Here is a 17,846-nt window from a genome sequence, read left to right as displayed (position 1 = left end):
ATAAGAAACATTAAAATCACAACAAATCAAAACATAAATAATCTTAAAATGAACATTCAAAGAGAATAAAACTCTTTCAGTCGTGTCGATGGAGGAAATGTCACGACTATTTAATCAAAACACTGATGACGTCATTACAAGAATATTTCACAGTTTAAAACTGAATCTGATGAAGTAATGATACTCTGCAGTGACATCACGTTTGGGTGGGACTTTTCATGCATATCTATGGTGAAATGTTGAGCAGTTACCATGGTTACACAATGTCCACATTAGCAAACACAAGTAGAATTTTTTTAGATTGTCTGAAAACTAAAGAAAAAATGCAAAAGGCACATTTTTAGGAGCCTGTGGTCAGTGCGAGATCATAAAGGTGACTGTTGGCTAATGCTAATGCTAATGCTAATGCTACCTAGCTTGTGACTGTAGTGTTATTTGAGACGGACAGTTCAAATGTTGTGGTTCCAGCAAAGTCAGTCAGTTCTTTTAGGTCAGATTGTGTTAAAACAAAGCTCAGATTAAAGTCTGACAGAGCCTCAGACAGAGCAGTGCCTACAGTTAGCATCACCCCCCAGGGAACGTTGATGACATCAGCTGCAAAGTTATTTTATTAATCAAAACAATTTAACCAACAAGAACTTATTCAAATAAACAAAAAACATTGTTAAGTGACACAAAATACTCGTCCTGCGTCGAGTGAGTCACAGCATAAAGTCACAGTACTCTCAGTATTTATACTTTGCTGAGAGTACTAAGTATAAATACAGAGTACTGTGACTTGTATCACTCTGGAGTATTTATACTGGAATATTAAGATTTGAGGTTTTATCCAGTGTGATACAAATATAGAACAAGGAGCAAACTGAAATTACATCACAGACAAAATGTTCACAGATTAAAATCATTGTTTTGTTTTTTATATTTTCATATTTTCATTTTCTAATAGGCTGCGTTCACATTCGACAATTTGATGATGTCATAGTTTCAGATGAAGGGTGGGGCCTAGATAAATCTATGTAACTCTACAGCAGATTCACTGTGTTTATATAAATGTCCAAACTTCTGCTCCACAAATGTTGATCCTTCTCATTATTAGTTTGAGTTTGGCTCCTCAAACTGTCACATTAATCTTATGGTTTAAAGTCGTTTCATCTGAGCACGATCACGTCTTTGAGCTTGAATAATGGCTCCACTTTATGAAGATATTGGGAAAAAATCATTTGACTTTTGTTTATTTAAACTGACAGAGAAGACGAGGAACTTAGGGCCAGTTTTAGTTTCATGTGGATCGGTCGAGAGATTAGAGACATTAACATAAACCAGGTCAAAGGTCAAACACATCTGACATTTACACAGAGAATCCACCTGAGGATCTGACCTCTGACCTCCAGCTCAGGTGAGACTTATTCTAGTGTGATGTGAGCGCAGCCTATTACAGAGTGAGCACTGCCCCCTGGTGTTCATCTGTAGGAGTAGCTCTCGTCGTCGTACTCCAGATCCACCTCCTCATCCTCCAGGAGTCCGTACCTGAACTTCCTGTACACCGTCCCGTCCTTAGACATGTACACGATGTCCTCGTCTTCATCCTCGTCATCGTCGTCACACTCGATGATGCGGCGGCTCTCCTCGTCGAACGGCGTGGGGCAGGCGGGCAGGGCCGGCGCTCCATCGGGGGAGAGCTTCTCGTACCCACCCCCTTTGGTCCTGGGCACAGCAGATCGGAGGCGGGCGTAGTGGAGGTAGTAGAAGATGGCCCCGCCCACAAAGAGGATGAAGAGAACACAGAATGTGACAAATGCTCCGGGCACCGCACTCGGCTCCATGTCCACTATGTGGCGCAGTTCACTGTTCACGCTCAGGACGCACTCGTCTGGAAACACACGAGGAACGTGATGAGGTCATGTGACGTCACACACACACAAGGAACGTGATGAGGTCATGTGACGTCACACACACACAAGGAACGTGATGAGGTCATGTGACGTCACACACACACAAGGAACGTGATGAGGTCATGTGACGTCACACACACACGAGGAACGTGATGAGGTCATGTGACGTCACACACACACGAGGAACGTGATGAGGTCATGTGACATCACACACACACGAGGAACGTGATGAGGTCATGTGACATCACACACACACACACGAGGAACGTGATGAAGTCATGTGACGTCACACACACACACGAGGAACGTGATGAGGTCATGTGACGTCACACACACACACGAGGAACGTGATGAGGTCATGTGACATCACACACACACACACGAGGAACGCGATGAGGTCATGTGACATCACACACACAAGGAACGTGATGAGGTCATGTGACGTGTCTCACACACACACACGAGGAACGAGATGAGGTCATGTGACATCACACACACACACACACACCCCGAACGTGATGAGGTCATGTGACGTCACACACACACACGAGGAATGTGATGAGGTCATGTGACGTCACACACACACACGAGGAACGTGATGAGGTCATGTGACGTCACACACACACGAGGAACGTGATGAGGTCATGTGACGTCACACACACACACGAGGAACGTGATGAGGTCATGTGACGTCACACACACACACGAGGAACGCGATGAGGTCATGGGACGTCACACACACACACGAGGAACGCGATGAGGTCATGGGACGTCACACACACACGAGGAACGCGATGAGGTCATGGGACATCTCACACACACACACGAGGAACGCGATGAGGTCATGGGACGTCTCACACACACACGAGGAACGCGATGAGGTCATGGGACGTCACACACACGAGGAACGCGATGAGGTCATGGGACGTCACACACACACACACGAGGAACGTGATGAGGTCATGTGACGTGACACACACGAGGGAACGTGATGAGGTCATGTGACGTCACACACACACGAGGAATGTGATGAGGTCATGTGACGTGACACACACGAGGGAACGTGATGAGGTCATGTGACGTCACACAAACACGAGGAATGTGATGAGGTCATGTGACGTCACACACACACGAGGAATGTGATGAGGTCATGTGACGTGACACACACGAGGGAACGTGATGAGGTCATGTGACGTCACACACACACGAGGAATGTGATGAGGTCATGTGACGTGACACACACGAGGGAACGTGATGAGGTCATGTGACGTCACACACACGAGGAATGTGATGAGGTCATGTGACGTCACACACAGCATCCGTGACACCTAACACTTCAGCTTCAGACGTGTGTGCATCTGACCTAACGCTTCAGGTTCTAAAGGGCAGATTTATTTCGCACAGAAGAAGCTGCAGCTAAACTAAAAAACGTTCTTGTCTCGTCTCTAATCAAACTAATGAGGTTCCACGTTTGTGCTTTTGCATTTTGGATGTTTCATTACAGTGTGATCAATGTGTCTGCTGCCCCCATGTGGCAGAGTGACGTTATCACACCTCTCCATCTGTGACATTTGTGTTGAAACACTGACCCCTGGAGGCCGAGCAGTCGCAGCACTCCCAGGAGAACATCTCTCCGTCTCTCACAAACTCTTTTCCACAGCAGCTCAGACACCGGCCGTCCTCCGAGAGCATCTGCAGAGCGGGACACACGGTGCAGTGGGCGAGAGAGGGCCCCCTACAGTCCACACAGGAGGGGTGACACGCGGCGCACTCCAGCCGAGCGCCATCCTGGAGAAAAGAAACAGATCAATACAAATACAAGACTACAGCGTCCCCTACAGTCCACACAGGAGGGGTGACACGCGGCGCACTCCAGCCGAGCGCCATCCTGGAGAAAAGAAACAGATCAATACAAATACAAGACTACAGCGTCCCCTACAGTCCACACAGGAGGGGTGACACGCGGCGCACTCCAGCCGAGCGCCGTCCTGGAGAAAAGAAACAGATATAACACCAGTCTACTGTCAGAAGGGGGCGCACTCGGGTCAGCAGAGGCCTGGAGAAAGGGATCAATACACAGACCACACTACGCGTATCGTAGAGGACCTCGTCGTAGAATGAGGCCTCGCACGCAAGACCTCGTCGTAGAGCGAGGCCCCGCACACAGGACCTCGTCGTAGAATGAGGCCTCGCACACAGGACCTCGTCGTAGAGCGAGGCCCCGCACACAGGACCTCGTCGTAGAGCGAGGCCCCGCACACAGGACCTCGTCGTAGAGCGAGGCCCCGCACACAGGACCTCGTCATAGAGCGAGGCCTCGCAGGACTTCCTCATGTTTGTTACTGTCGCCTTCGCTCAAAGTGAAATGACATGTTTAAACTTTTGTTGCTTTGTTTGATATTCTTAAATGTTACGTTGAGCTGCTGTGACGCTCTCGCTCTGTGCACAGATCTCATTTTCAAACACAGTTTGAAGTAGTACATACACATACAGTGGTACTTTACTTTATTTAAAGGACAATGTGCAGTTACATTAAAAGATGGCTGCACCAGATTTAGCATAATGCTACTTTCCATCTGTAGTCCTAAAACAACAACTAATATAACAGTTAAACAGCAATTAAAACAACAATTAACACGTACAATGTAAAAACAATACAGTACAGATCAGAGCAAGAATTCAAAAGTACAGATTAGTGTTCAACAGACTAATCAAACAAGTAATACAGCAACAATGATGGGTCTATAATCTGTGACAGCCCCTCTGTTTCCTGACTTAAAAATAGGTGTTACTATAGCTGTTTTAAAAACTTCTGGAAATAGACATTCATTAAAAGACTGATTGATTATATGCATACTTGATGCTGCAAAGACGGTTTTATGTTTCTTTAAAAAGAGTGGATCTAGACCCCATGAGTCCTTTACTTTGGAATTTGATAGTGCAGAGATAGTTTTAATGACCCTATCTTCACTCACACACATCAGGTCCATTGCACCCTCCAAAAAAGATGGGGGTCCTTCCATATTGCCCTGGATCCATCCTGAAGTACAGGAGGCAGCTCTAAGGGAGGACATAGTTCTTGGATGGAGGCAATGAAATAGTTGTTAAACATATTCGCCACAATTAAGCTGTCCTTTTCAGTGGCTTGTCCCGCCGGTGGGAGTGTACTGTTGTTACAGGTTTTGTTAAGTTCAATGGGTTTGTTGCTGGTCCGCTCTCTCACAGATAATTTGTTGATACATCTCCATATAATTTTACTATTTCCTTTAGCTTGTTTAATGATTTCTAAGAAGACGTCTGCTCTTGCTTTTCTTAATTGACCTGTTACTTTATTTCTGAGGCTCTTGAACATCATTTGGTCTGATCCCAACCTAGATTTGAGATACTTTTTAAGAGTGGCATCCCTTTCCTTCATTAGGAGCCATAAATTGTCATTAAACCAAGGGAGAGCCTTTTTACTTTTAAATTTTCTCTGCTGTGTTTTTGTATATTTTAAGAGAATTTGAACTGCATTTTTAAGCGTGTTGCAGGCCTGTTCTGCGTCCTGGCCACTGACAAGGTCATTATGCACAGTGTTTTTAATATCAGTGTCAAGTTGCTCCATGTCCCGTTTCTGGATAAAAGAGGTAAAAACTTCTCTGTTTTGGTTTCTGTAACGACTTTTGGGCAGTTTTCTCCAGACCAATGTGAGATTATGGTCTGAAATACCGGTTATTAAGTTAAAAGTTTTGCTGACGCGGTCCTGTTTGTTTGTGAAATACACATACAGTAGTACATAGTAATACTTCTGACTGTGCTTATGTACTGTGTAGTAGAAGTATTTGCAGTACTTACAGGAGAGCTCTGGTACGTGCCTACGACACAGTTGGACTCACAAATGCCCCCGAAAAACCTGTATCCTTCATAACAGGACAGGCAGAAAATGGCGCCCTCATCTGGAAGACACAGAAGGTGCAGTGAGATTTAACAGACTCAGTATTTTACTCTGCAGCAGTGACCATCGTCCTCTGAGGAGACACGTCTCTACACAAGGTTCATTTACACAAGAAATGTTCTAAAATCTATCTTTATTTTAACTGATAAATAGTATGTCTGTGTATGTACATGTAGTGTACATATATGCACTTCAGGCCTGTATATGTACATATACCTGTAGTGTACATATATACAGGTGTGTAGTGTTCATATACAGGTGTGTAGTGTACATATATACAGGTGTGTAGTGTACATATACAGGTGTGTAGTGTACATATATACAGGTGTGTAGTGTTCATATATACAGGTGTGTAGTGTTCATATATACAGGTGTGTAGTGTTCATATACAGGTTTGTAGTGTTTATATATGTGTGTAATGTTCATATACAGGTGTGTAGTGTTCATATATACAGGTGTGTAGTGTTCATATATACAGGTGTGTAGTGTTCATATATACAGGTGTGTAGTGTTCATATATACAGGTGTGTAGTGTTCATATATACAGGTGTGTAATGTTCATATACAGGTGTGTAGTGTTCATATATACAGGTGTGTAGTGTTCATATATACAGGTGTGTAGTGTTCATATATACAGGTGTGTAGTGTTCATATACACAGGTGTGTAGTGTTCATATACACAGGTGTGTAGTGTACATATACAGGTGTGTAGTGTACATATATACAGGTGTGTAGTGTTCATATATACAGGTGTGTAGTGTTCATATACAGGTTTGTAGTGTTTATATATGTGTGTAATGTTCATATACAGGTGTGTAGTGTTCATATACACAGGTGTGTAGTGTTCATATACAGGTGTGTAGTGTTCATATACAGGTTTGTAGTGTTTATATACGTGTGTAATGTTCATATACAGGTGTGTAGTGTACATATACACAGGTGTGTAGTGTACATATACAGGTGTGTAGTGTTCATATACACAGGTGTGTAGTGTACATATACAGGTGTGTAGTGTTCATATATACAGGTGTGTAGTGTTCATATACACAGGTGTGTAGTGTTCATATACAGGTGTGTAGTGTTCATATACAGGTGTGTAGTGTACATATACACAGGTGTGTAGTGTACATATACAGGTGTGTAGTGTCCATATACAGGTGTGTAGTGTCCATATACAGGTGTGTAGTGTTCATATACAGGTGTGTAGTGTACATATACAGGTGTGTAGTGCTCATATACAGGTGTGTAGTGTTCATATACAGGTGTGTAGTGTACATATACAGGTGTGTAGTGTTCATATACAGGTGTGTAGTGTACATATACAGGTGTGTAGTGTCCATATACAGGTGTGTAGTGTCCATATACAGGTGTGTAGTGTTCATATACAGGTGTGTAGTGTTCATATACAGGTGTGTAGTGTTCATATACAGGTGTGTAGTGCTCATATACAGGTGTGTAGTGTACATATACACAGGTGTGTAGTGTTCATATACAGGTGTGTAGTGTACATATACAGGTGTGTAGTGTCCATATACAGGTGTGTAGTGTCCATATACAGGTGTGTAGTGTACATATACACAGGTGTGTAGTGTTCATATACAGGTGTGTAGTGTACATATACAGGTGTGTAGTGTCCATATACAGGTGTGTAGTGTTCATATACAGGTGTGTAGTGTTCATATACAGGTGTGTAGTGTTCATATACAGGTGTGTAGTGTTCATATACAGGTGTGTATATCCCTGGACTCACTGCTGCAGGTTTTGCAGGAGGCGTGGCACCTGTGGCAGCTCTTGCTCTGGTGCTCCTGGTAGTATCCATCGGGACAGTGCTGCACACACTGCCCCCTGTGGGGCAGGTAGAGGAAGTGCTCCCGACAGCTCAGACAGTGAGAGGCCCCGGGGCCGCTGCAGGCGTCACATGACGGGTCACAACGCTCACACGTCATTGACATGGGGTTTCCAAAATGACTGAATAGGGGCAGAGCAGGGTCAAACTTAGAAATAAAATGTTATTTTAGTGTTTTTAGATCACTTTTTATACAAAATCCAATTAATTATACTATTTTAAGATTAATTAAATTGTGTAATGGCTGTTATGGGTGTGTGTGTGAAGGCAAAGGTCCAACTAGAGACAGAAGCTGAGAATTATCACTAGTGACAGACTCTGCATCACATGTAAGTACTGAAACTCTGTACTGACCCTCAAATACAAGTTTAAAATCTACTCTAGAAGTACACTCACATGTGGGTATCATCTGATAGCTACTATACTGTATTTATTCTGATATCTGTTGCATATGTCTCGCACTTTAATAACTTGTAGTTTGCACTATGTATTGAAAATTTTGCACACTTGTATATTGTCTTTTGTATTGCACTTTTTATATGTAAATTGTTTTTTAATGTTTGTGACATCAAGGACTACAGATGGAAATGAGCATTTTACTAAATCTGGTGCAGCCATCTTTTTAATGTATCTGCACACTGTCCTTCAAATAAATAAATAAAATAAAAATAAAAGTTAACTCCAGTGAGTCTCACTCTCACATGTCACTCTCACATGTTCACTCCTGTGAATTTCACTCACATGTTCACTCCTGAGTCTCACTCTCACACGTTCACTCCTGTGAGTCTCACTCTCACGCGTTCACTCCTGTGAGTCTCACGCTCACGTGTTCACTCCTGTGAGTCTCACGCTCACACGTTCACTCCTGTGAGTCTTACTCACACGTTCACTCCTGTGAGTCTCACTCACATGTTCACTCCTGTGAGTCTCACTCTCACACGTTCACTCCTGTGAGTCTCAAGCTCACGCATTCACTCCTGTGATTCCCATGCTCACGCGTTCACTCCCGAGTCTCACTCTCACACGTTCACTCCTGTGAGTCTCACTCTCACACGTTCACTCCTGTGACTCTCAAGCTCACGCGTTCACTCCTGTGATTCCCATGCTCACGCGTTCACTCCCGAGTCTCACTCTCACACGTTCACTCCTGTGAGTCTCACTCTCACACGTTCACTCCTGTGAGTCTCACTCTCACACGTTCACTCCTGTGACTCTCAAGCTCACGCGTTCACTCCTGTGAGTCTCACTCTCACACGTTCACTCCTGTGAGTCTCAAGCTCACACATTCACTCCTGTGAGTCTCACTCTCACACGTTCACTCCTGTGATTCCCATGCTCACACCTTCACTCCTCAGTCTCACTCTCACATGTTCACTCCTGTGAGTCTCACTCTCACATGTTCACTCCTGTGAGTCTTACTCTCACATGTTCACTCCTGTGAGTCTCACTCTCACATGTTCACTCCTGTGAGTCTCACTCTCACATGTTCACTCCTGTGAGTCTCACTCTCACATGTTCACTCCTCTGAGTCTCACTCTCACACATTCACTCCTCTGAGTCTCACTCTCACACGTTCACTCCTGTGAGTGACACAGTACCTGGGGGAGCAGGTCTTCACACAGCCCCCTGCCTGGGCGTAGTACCCGGGTTTACAGCGGTCACACTGGAGGCTGTGGCGCCCGCTGCACTGGGCACAGCTCCAGTGGCAGCGCTCACAAACCCGCTCGTCCGAACTGTCAGCGAAGAAACTGTCAGGACACTTCAGAACGCACGACGAATCTGACGCACACAGAAACTCGTTACACAAGACACGAGAACAACAACAGGCTCATGATGTTCACTTCACAGAACAGCAGATAAATCATTAAAAGACAATATTTAACATCGCCTTTTACTGAAGAAAATGTAAACACATAATCATGTTTTATAATGTTCTGCACATTTGGACTTTTAAACTATGTAAAACAGGTTTGAATGTTGACATTGCGATGCCATTTTAAGTCTGGAGGAACTCGACAGAAGAGATTTGAACTGATCTGGACAAGTGCTGCTCTGAGTTTAACCCGACTCTCTGAACAACACCATGATTCAATTTTATTGGAGAAAAGGAATTGACACAAGAACAGGTCGATATTATGACTTCATTTACACTGGGGAAACGCTGTGCTTCAGTTCAGTTTTGGTTTCAGATTTTGTATTTATTTCATAATTTTTCTTTCATTCTGCATTTTGTAAATACAGATGAGCTTCTGAACGAGTGAAGTCCTGATCCAAACAAACACATTAAATCACAGAACAGATCATTTTCCACATGAGCACAGTGTTAGGGCTTTTTATCTGGTGAGATTTGTTTCGTTTCATCCCTATCGACTGATCGAATATCGTGGCATCATCACAAACCCACAGGACGTTAAGTGCGATGTCACCTCTGGGCCTGAACATCAGCTGATTGAAAATAATAAACCTGTTTGTAATTTTTATATTTTTATACAGCACTTTTCCACCTTCAAGCCGCTCAAAGCTCTTTACACCAAGAAACCACTCACACATTCACTCAGCCTCTAGGTGTCACTGTTTACATGTTCTGACTCACCTGGGCCTCACCTGGGCCTCCCCTGGGCCTCTTAAAGGGGAGGTAGCAGGTGCAGCAGGTGTTAAATATGTGAGGAGGAACATAAAGGACATTTGAGTCTCTTTTTTTTTTTTAGGAAAAAAGAGGATTGTAGTCTTTTAACGCCAACAAACTGTGACAGAAAGTGCACGAGGGAGGTCGAGGTAAGATGCTAAGCTAGGCTAAGCTAGCGTTAGCGAGACACACGGATAATGTTACGCTATAACATTACTATATTTACATATTTGACACAGTTTGTGGTTCAACAGTTTTTGAAACTCTCTTATTTGAAGAAAAAGGAAAAAAAAATTTCTGGTTGGACCCGGAAGTGACATCATCACTTAACACCTCTGCAGAATATCGTATAAATGATTCCTGGTCATGTGACGCACTGAGCAGGAAGTGCGGGGCGTTGCAGCTGAAGCAGCGGTCCGGTCCGGGTCCAGAGCAGCGGCGGCAGGAGGCGTGGCACTTCTGACACTCTCCGCTCGCGTCCATGTAAGTGTGCACGGAGCAGCGGCTGTACCACACGCAGTGACCCGAGGCGTCCAGCAGGCGGCCCTCTGAGCACGAGACACAGGACGACGGCAGGTGGTCGGAGCAGGTCAGGCACGTGGCGTCACACTCTGCGGCGGGACACGAGGGAATTCAAGTCTTTAACAAGTCACAAAACTGTCTCCTGTGTCAGACGCCCTCCCTGTGTGTGTCAGACGCCCTCCCTGTGTGTGTCAGATGCCCTCCCCGTGTGTGTCAGATGCCCTCCCCGTGTGTGTCAGATGCCCTCCCCGTGTGTGTCAGATGCCCTCCCCGTGTGTGTCAGATGCCCTCCCTCTGTGTGTCAGATGCCCTCCCTCTGTGCGTCAGACGCCCTCCCTGTGTGTGTCAGATGCCCTCCCTCTGTGCGTCAGACGCCCTCCCTGTGTGTGTCAGATGCCCTCCCTCTGTGCGTCAGACGCCCTCCCTGTGTGTCAGATGCCCTCCCTGTGTGTCAGATGCCCTCCCTGTGTGTGTCAGATGCCCTCCCTCTGTGTGTCAGATGCCCTCCCTCTGTGTGTGTCAGATGCCCTCCCTCTGTGCGTCAGACGCCCTCCCTGTGTGTCAGATGCCCTCCCTGTGTGTCAGATGCCCTCCCTGTGTGTGTCAGATGCCCTTCCTGTGTGTGTCAGATGCCCTCCCTGTGTGTCAGATGCCCTCCCTGTGTGTGTCAGATGCCCTTCCTGTGTGTGTCAGATGCCCTCCCTGTGTGTCAGATGCCCTCCCTGTGTGTGTCAGATGCCCTCCCTGTGTGTCAGATGCCCTCCCTGTGTGTCAGATGCCCTCCCCGTGTGTGTCAGATGCCCTCCCCGTGTGCGTCAGATGCCCTCCCTGTGTGTCAGATGCCCTCCCTCTGTGTGTCAGATGCCCTCCCCGTGTGCGTCAGATGCCCTCCCCGTGTGTGTCAGATGCCCTCCCTGTGTGTCAGATGCCCTCCCCGTGTGTGTCAGATGCCCTCCCCGTGTGTGTCAGATGCCCTCCCTGTGTGTCAGATGCCCTCCCTCTGTGTGTCAGATGCCCTCCCTGTGTGTGTCAGATGCCCTCCCTGTGTGTGTCAGATGCCCTCCCTGTGTGTCAGATGCCCTCCCTGTGTGTGTCAGATGCCCTCCCTGTGTGTGTCAGATGCCCTCCCTGTGTGTCAGATGCCCTCCCTGTGTGTGTCAGATGCCCTCCCTGTGTGCGTCAGATGCCCTCCCTGTACCTTAAACCTCTACAAACATGTTCAGAAACACATGGGACTTTTGGATGAGTTAAACTGTTCAGATTTCAGTTTCTCTCAGATGTGACATGTTTAATTTGTGTAAAATTAATAAATAATAAATCAATGAATAATAAAAGGTGTTTGGTGAAGTGTCTTGCTCAAGGACACACTGACAATATTAAGTCCATGAAAACAGAGTTTGACTACAGCTGTAAAATGATCAGCTCTGGGTTTGTTTCTCTTTATAAGAAAAACTTCAGCGACAGAACACGAGTTAAAACAAAAGAAGAGTCAGATGAGTTAAAACATAAGAAGAGTCAGATGAGTTAAAACAAAAGAAGAGTCAGACGAGTTAATACATAGAAGAGTCAGACGAGTTAAAACAAAAGAAGAGTCAGACGAGTTAAAACAAAAGAAGAGTCAGACGAGTTAATACATAGAAGAGTCAGACGAGTTAAAAAATAAAAGAAGAAGAGTCAGACGAGTTAAAACATAGAAGAGTCAGACGAGTTAAAACAAAAGAGTCAGATGAGTTAAAACAAAAGAGTCAGACGAGCTAAAGCAAAAGAAGAGTCAGACAAGTTAAAACAAAAGAAGAAGAGTCAGACGAGTTAAAACATAAAAGAAAAGTCAGACGAGTTAAAACATAAAAGAAGAGTCAGACGAGTTAAAACAAAAGAAGAAGAGTCAGACGAGTTAAAACAAAAGAGTCAGACGAAGTAAAACAAAAGAAAAGTCAGACAAATTAAAACAAAAGAAGAAGAGTCAGACGGGTTAAAACAAAAGAAGAAGAGTCAGACGAGTTAAAACAAAAGAAGAAGAGTCAGAAGAGTTAAAATAAAAGAAGAAGAGTCAGACGAGTTAAAACAAAAGAAGAAGAGTCAGACGAGTTAAAACAAAAGAAGAAGAGTCAGACGGGTTAAAACAAAAGAAGAAGAGTCAGACGAGTTAAAACAAAAGAAGAGTCAGACGAGTTAAAACAAAAGAAGAAGAGTCAGACAAGTTAAAACAAAAGAAGAGTCAGACGGGTTAAAACAAAAGAAGAAGAGTCAGACGAGTTAAAACAAAAGAAGAAGAGTCAGACGGGTTAAAACAAAAGAAGAAGAGTCAGACGGGTTAAAACAAAAGAAGAAGAGTCAGACGAGTTAAAACAAAAGAAGAAGAGTCAGACGGGTTAAAACAAAAGAAGAAGAGTCAGACGAGTTAAAACAAAAGAAGAGTCAGACGAGTTAAAACAAAAGAAGAAGAGTCAGACAAGTTAAAACAAAAGAAGAGTCAGACGGGTTAAAACAAAAGAAGAAGAGTCAGACGAGTTAAAACAAAAGAAGAAGAGTCAGACGGGTTAAAACAAAAGAAGAAGAGTCAGACGAGTTAAAACAAAAGAAGAAGAGTCAGAAGAGTTAAAACAAAAGAAGAAGAGTCAGAAGAGTTAAAACAAAAGAAGAGTCAGACGGGTTAAAACAAAATAAGAGTCAGACGAGTTAAAACATAGAAGAGTCAGACGAGTTAAAACACAGAAGAGTCAGATGAGTTAAAACAAAAGAAGAAGAGTCAGACGAGTTAAAACAAAAGAAGAAGAGTCAGACGAGTTAAAACAAAAGAAGAAGAGTCAGACGAGTTAAAACAAAAGAAGAAGAGTCAGACGAGTTATAACATAAAAGAAGAAGAGTCAGACGAGTTAAAACATAGAAGAGTCAGACGGGTTAAAACATAGAAGAGTCAGACGAGTTAAAACAAAAGAGTCAGACGAGTTAAAACATAGAAGAGTCAGACGAGTTAAAACAAAAGAGTCAGACGAGTTAAAACATAGAAGAGTCAGACGAGTTAAAACAAAAGAGTCAGACAAGTTAAAACAGAAGAGTCAGACGAGTTAAAACATAGAAGAGTCAGACGAGTTAAAACAAAAGAGTCAGACGAGTTAAAACATAGAAGAGTCAGACGAGTTAAAACAAAAGAGTCAGATGAGTTAAAACAAAAGAGTCAGACGAGTTAAAACATAGAAGAGTCAGACGAGTTAAAACAAAAGAGTCAGATGAGTTAAAACAAAAGAGTCAGACGAGTTAAAACATAGAAGAGTCAGACGAGTTAAAACAAAAGAGTCAGACGAGTTAAAACATAGAAGAGTCAGACGAGTTAAAACAAAAGAAGAGTCAGACGAGTTAAAACAAAAGAAGAAGAGTCAGACGAGTTATAACATAAAAGAAGAAGAGTCAGACGAGTTAAAACATAGAAGAGTCAGACGAGTTAAAACATAGAAGAGTCAGACGAGTTAAAACAAAAGAGTCAGACGAGTTAAAACATAGAAGAGTCAGACGAGTTAAAACAAAAGAGTCAGACGAGTTAAAATCCAATGTCCAATGGGAGCTGATGTCGCACATCACACTCGACCAGTGGATTTTTTTTACATTTGTACCAAAATGACGACGCGACGCTGCCGAATCCTACGAGTATCACCGATTAAAAAAATAAAACTGGAGACGTGGGTGTGATTTAAAAAGGAGCCACCGGGGGCAGTAGTAGCACCTCTGCACTCGGCCGTGTCCCGGTCGTAGTAGGTGGTGTTGGGGCACTGGCCCAGGCACTGCCCTCTGTACCGCACGGCTCTGGGGTTGGAGCAGAGGATACAGTCGTCTGAATCGGGTCCGTCACAGGTGGAGCACTCGCTGTGGCACCTCAGACACTCCTGACCTGGCACGTCCACGAAGAAGCCAGAGGGACAGTCCTCTACACATGCGGCGGAGTGCAGGAAGTAGAACTGTGAGCACTCTGGACACAGGGTCAAAGGTCAGATTAGAACAGTCTCACTAGAAGACAACACATCACCTCTTTATTAAGATTAAAGGTCCTGTATTAAACAAAATAGACTCATGTGAACTTTAATCCATGTTCTAAATTTTATTATTAGTCTGTCTACATCTCCAAAGCTCTGTTCCACCTTGTGATGTCATGAAGTGGTAGTTTTCAGCTCCTTTTAGCTTTAGTTCCGTAGAGATAAGTGTCAATTCCATGAGCTGAAATGATCCAAATGATTCTAGTGAAGGTGGAGTTTAAAAACACAGTGGAGCACTTCCTGTATCACCACATGATGACATCACAAGGTGGAACAGAGTGTTTTCAATCTGAGAGAAGAGCTCAGCCTAAATCAGCCTAAATGAAACAAAACACAACTCCAGGTCTGTTTGTGTCGAGGAAACAACATTAGAACAGATCAGAAAATAGAGGAAATTGGCCCATTGAAGTGTTTTTTTACAGACAGTGTATCAGAGCATATTTACAGCATTATATTTATATTTATTTGTGTAAATCAGGGACTGCAGATGGAAACCAGCTGTTATAATTTCAGTTTGTTCATAAACTCATAAAAACAAAGACTAAACTAAAGTATTTCATATTTTTTCTGTATGTCTCGTGTTCTTCTCAGAATGTGTAACTCGTCACCACTTTACGTTTGTGTAAAGAAAGGCCCATAGTTCACCATTTCCATGGATTTCATCATGTTACTTCCTGATTCTACACGAGTGGCTGTTGTGACACAGATGACAGGTCAACGAGAGGTCAACAGGTCAACGAGAGGTCGACACGGTCCAGCCCTCGCCTCATTTAGTCATTACAGATAAAAACACATGAGGTGGATGTTTAAAATGTCACAGAATCGTGTTCATTTTGTCAAAGTTATCTCTGCATGTTTGATATAATCTTGTTTACTGATGACACAGAGACTCCTTTTAAAAACTCACTGCCACTTCCTGTGTTTTGGTTGTTATTACAGATGCATCGATACTGATACTGAATCGTTTGCCGGATCGGTATCGGTTTTATGATAATGGTTAAGCAGATGTTCTAGACCTTTAATTAGATTTAATGAGGCCAATTTAGGCCCAGAACATTTCCATAATAAAGATAAGTGACATTTACACTGTTGGATGTCAGAGGTCAGAGGTCAGCTGACCAGCTCCTGCTGCTGAGCCCAAAGCCTCAAGACCAAAGGAGACAGAGCCCTGACTATGGAACAGCGCCCTCTGCCTGTCACATCCTCTCAGTCTGTAACACAGTTTAAGACTAGACTGAAAACCCGCCTCCTCTCCCCGGTATTTAACACCAGCCCCGCCTCCTCTCCCCAGTATTTAACACTAGCCCCGCCTCCTCTCCACGGTATTTAACACTAGCCCCGCCTCCTCTCCCCAGTATTTAACACTAGCCCCGCCTCCTCTCCCCAGTATTTAACACTAGCCCCGCCTCCTCTCTCCAGTATTTAACACTAGCCCCGCCTCTCCTCTGTGGTATTTAACACTAGCCCCGCCTCCTCTCCACGGTATTTAACACTAGCCCCGCCTCCTCTCCCCGGTATTTAACACTAGCCCCGCCTCCTCTCCCCAGTATTTAACACTAGCCCCGCCTCTCCTCTGTGGTATTTAACACTAGCCCCGCCTCCTCTCCCCGGTATTTAACACTAGCCCCGCCTCCTCTCCCCAGTATTTAACACTAGCCCCGCCTCCTCTCCCCGGTATTTAACACTAGCCCCTAATGTGCTATAGAAATAAAGTTGAATTGAATAATTTGACTGTGTTTAAAGAAATAAACGTCCTTTCCCGTCCCTGCGCTGGTATCGGTTCATGTCAAGTATCGGCAGATCAAAGTCAAAGTATCAGTATCGTATCAGAACTGAAAAAGCTGGATTGTTTTTGTCGTGTCAGTGAAGGACAGAAGTCTCACTTGTGCAGAGTCCGTCCTGGCTGCACTCGCTGCAGTCGGGGGGGCAGGCCTTGCACTCTGACCCCGAGCTGTAGTACCCCCGAGGACAGCGCCCCCAGCAGGTGTGCTCCAGCAGCAGGTGTGGCGGCTCGCAGCTGAGGCAGGTGGAGGCATTACCCCGGCAGGAAGAGCACTCGGGCAAACAGGGAAGGCACACGCCGTCACGAGGAAACCCTCTGAGAGAAGAGACGACAGTGAGCGAAGAGACGACTGCGAGCGAAGAGACGACTGTGAGCGAAGAGACGACTGTGAGCGAAGAGACACGCCGGGCACACGCCGTCACGAGGAAACCCTCTGAGAGAAGAGACGACAGTGAGCGAAGAGAAGACTGCGAGCGAAGAGACGACTGTGAGCGAAGAGACGACTGCGAGCGAAGAGACGACTGTGAGCGAAGAGACACGCCGGGCACACGCCGTCACGAGGAAACCCTCTGAGAGAAGAGACGACAGTGAGCGAAGAGACGACTGCGAGCGAAGAGACGACTGTGAGCGAAGAGACGACTGACGTGAGCAAAGAGACGACTGACGTGAGCAAAGAGACGACTGACGTGAGCAAAGAGACGACTGACGTGAGCGAAGAGACGACTGTGAGCGAAGAGACACGCCGGGCACACGCCGTCACGAGGAAACCCTCTGAGAGAAGAGACAACAGTGAGTGCAGAGACGACAGCGAGCGAAGAGACGACTGTGAGGGAAGAGACGACTGATGTGAGCAAAGAGACGACTGACGTGAGCGAAGAGACGACTGACGTGAGCGAAGAGACGACTGCGAGCGAAGAGACGACTGCGAGCGAAGAGACGACAGCGACCGAAGAGACAACTGATGTGAGCGAAGAGACGACTGACGTAAGCGAAGAGACGACTGACGTGAGCAAAGAGACGACTGTGAGCGAAGAGACGACTGACGTGATCGAAGAGACGACTGTGAGCGAAGAGACGACTGACGTGAGCGAAGAGACGACTGACGTGAGCGAAGAGACGACTGCGAGCGAAGAGACGACTGACGTGAGCAAAGAGACGACTGTGAGCGAAGAGACGACTGACGTGAGCGAAGAGACGACTGACGTGAGCGAAGAG

General features: G+C 45.0%; 1 protein-coding gene across 1 annotated transcript in view; it reads right to left on the bottom strand.

The window, feature by feature from the left end:
- Positions 1-14: 14 nt before the first annotated feature.
- pcsk5b (proprotein convertase subtilisin/kexin type 5b) overlaps positions 15-17,846 on the bottom strand; it is a 101,054-nt gene continuing 83,222 nt past the window's right edge. The window contains exons 30-37 of the mRNA XM_055224479.1: positions 16,732-16,946; positions 14,542-14,784; positions 10,676-10,909; positions 9,271-9,451; positions 7,577-7,794; positions 5,727-5,827; positions 3,482-3,680; positions 15-1,870 (exon numbers count right to left, since the gene is read on the bottom strand). Of these exons, the coding sequence (XP_055080454.1) occupies positions 1,461-1,870; positions 3,482-3,680; positions 5,727-5,827; positions 7,577-7,794; positions 9,271-9,451; positions 10,676-10,909; positions 14,542-14,784; positions 16,732-16,946 (1,801 nt within the window). The 3' untranslated portion in view covers positions 15-1,460. The remainder of the gene's footprint in view (positions 1,871-3,481; positions 3,681-5,726; positions 5,828-7,576; positions 7,795-9,270; positions 9,452-10,675; positions 10,910-14,541; positions 14,785-16,731; positions 16,947-17,846) is intronic.

This window comes from Periophthalmus magnuspinnatus, chromosome 9, assembly GCF_009829125.3.
Source record: "Periophthalmus magnuspinnatus isolate fPerMag1 chromosome 9, fPerMag1.2.pri, whole genome shotgun sequence".
Classification (NCBI taxonomy): domain Eukaryota; kingdom Metazoa; phylum Chordata; class Actinopteri; order Gobiiformes; family Gobiidae; genus Periophthalmus; species Periophthalmus magnuspinnatus.
The sequence above is the reverse complement of the archived record's forward strand: the minus strand, read 5'-3'. Positions and strand labels throughout refer to the sequence as shown.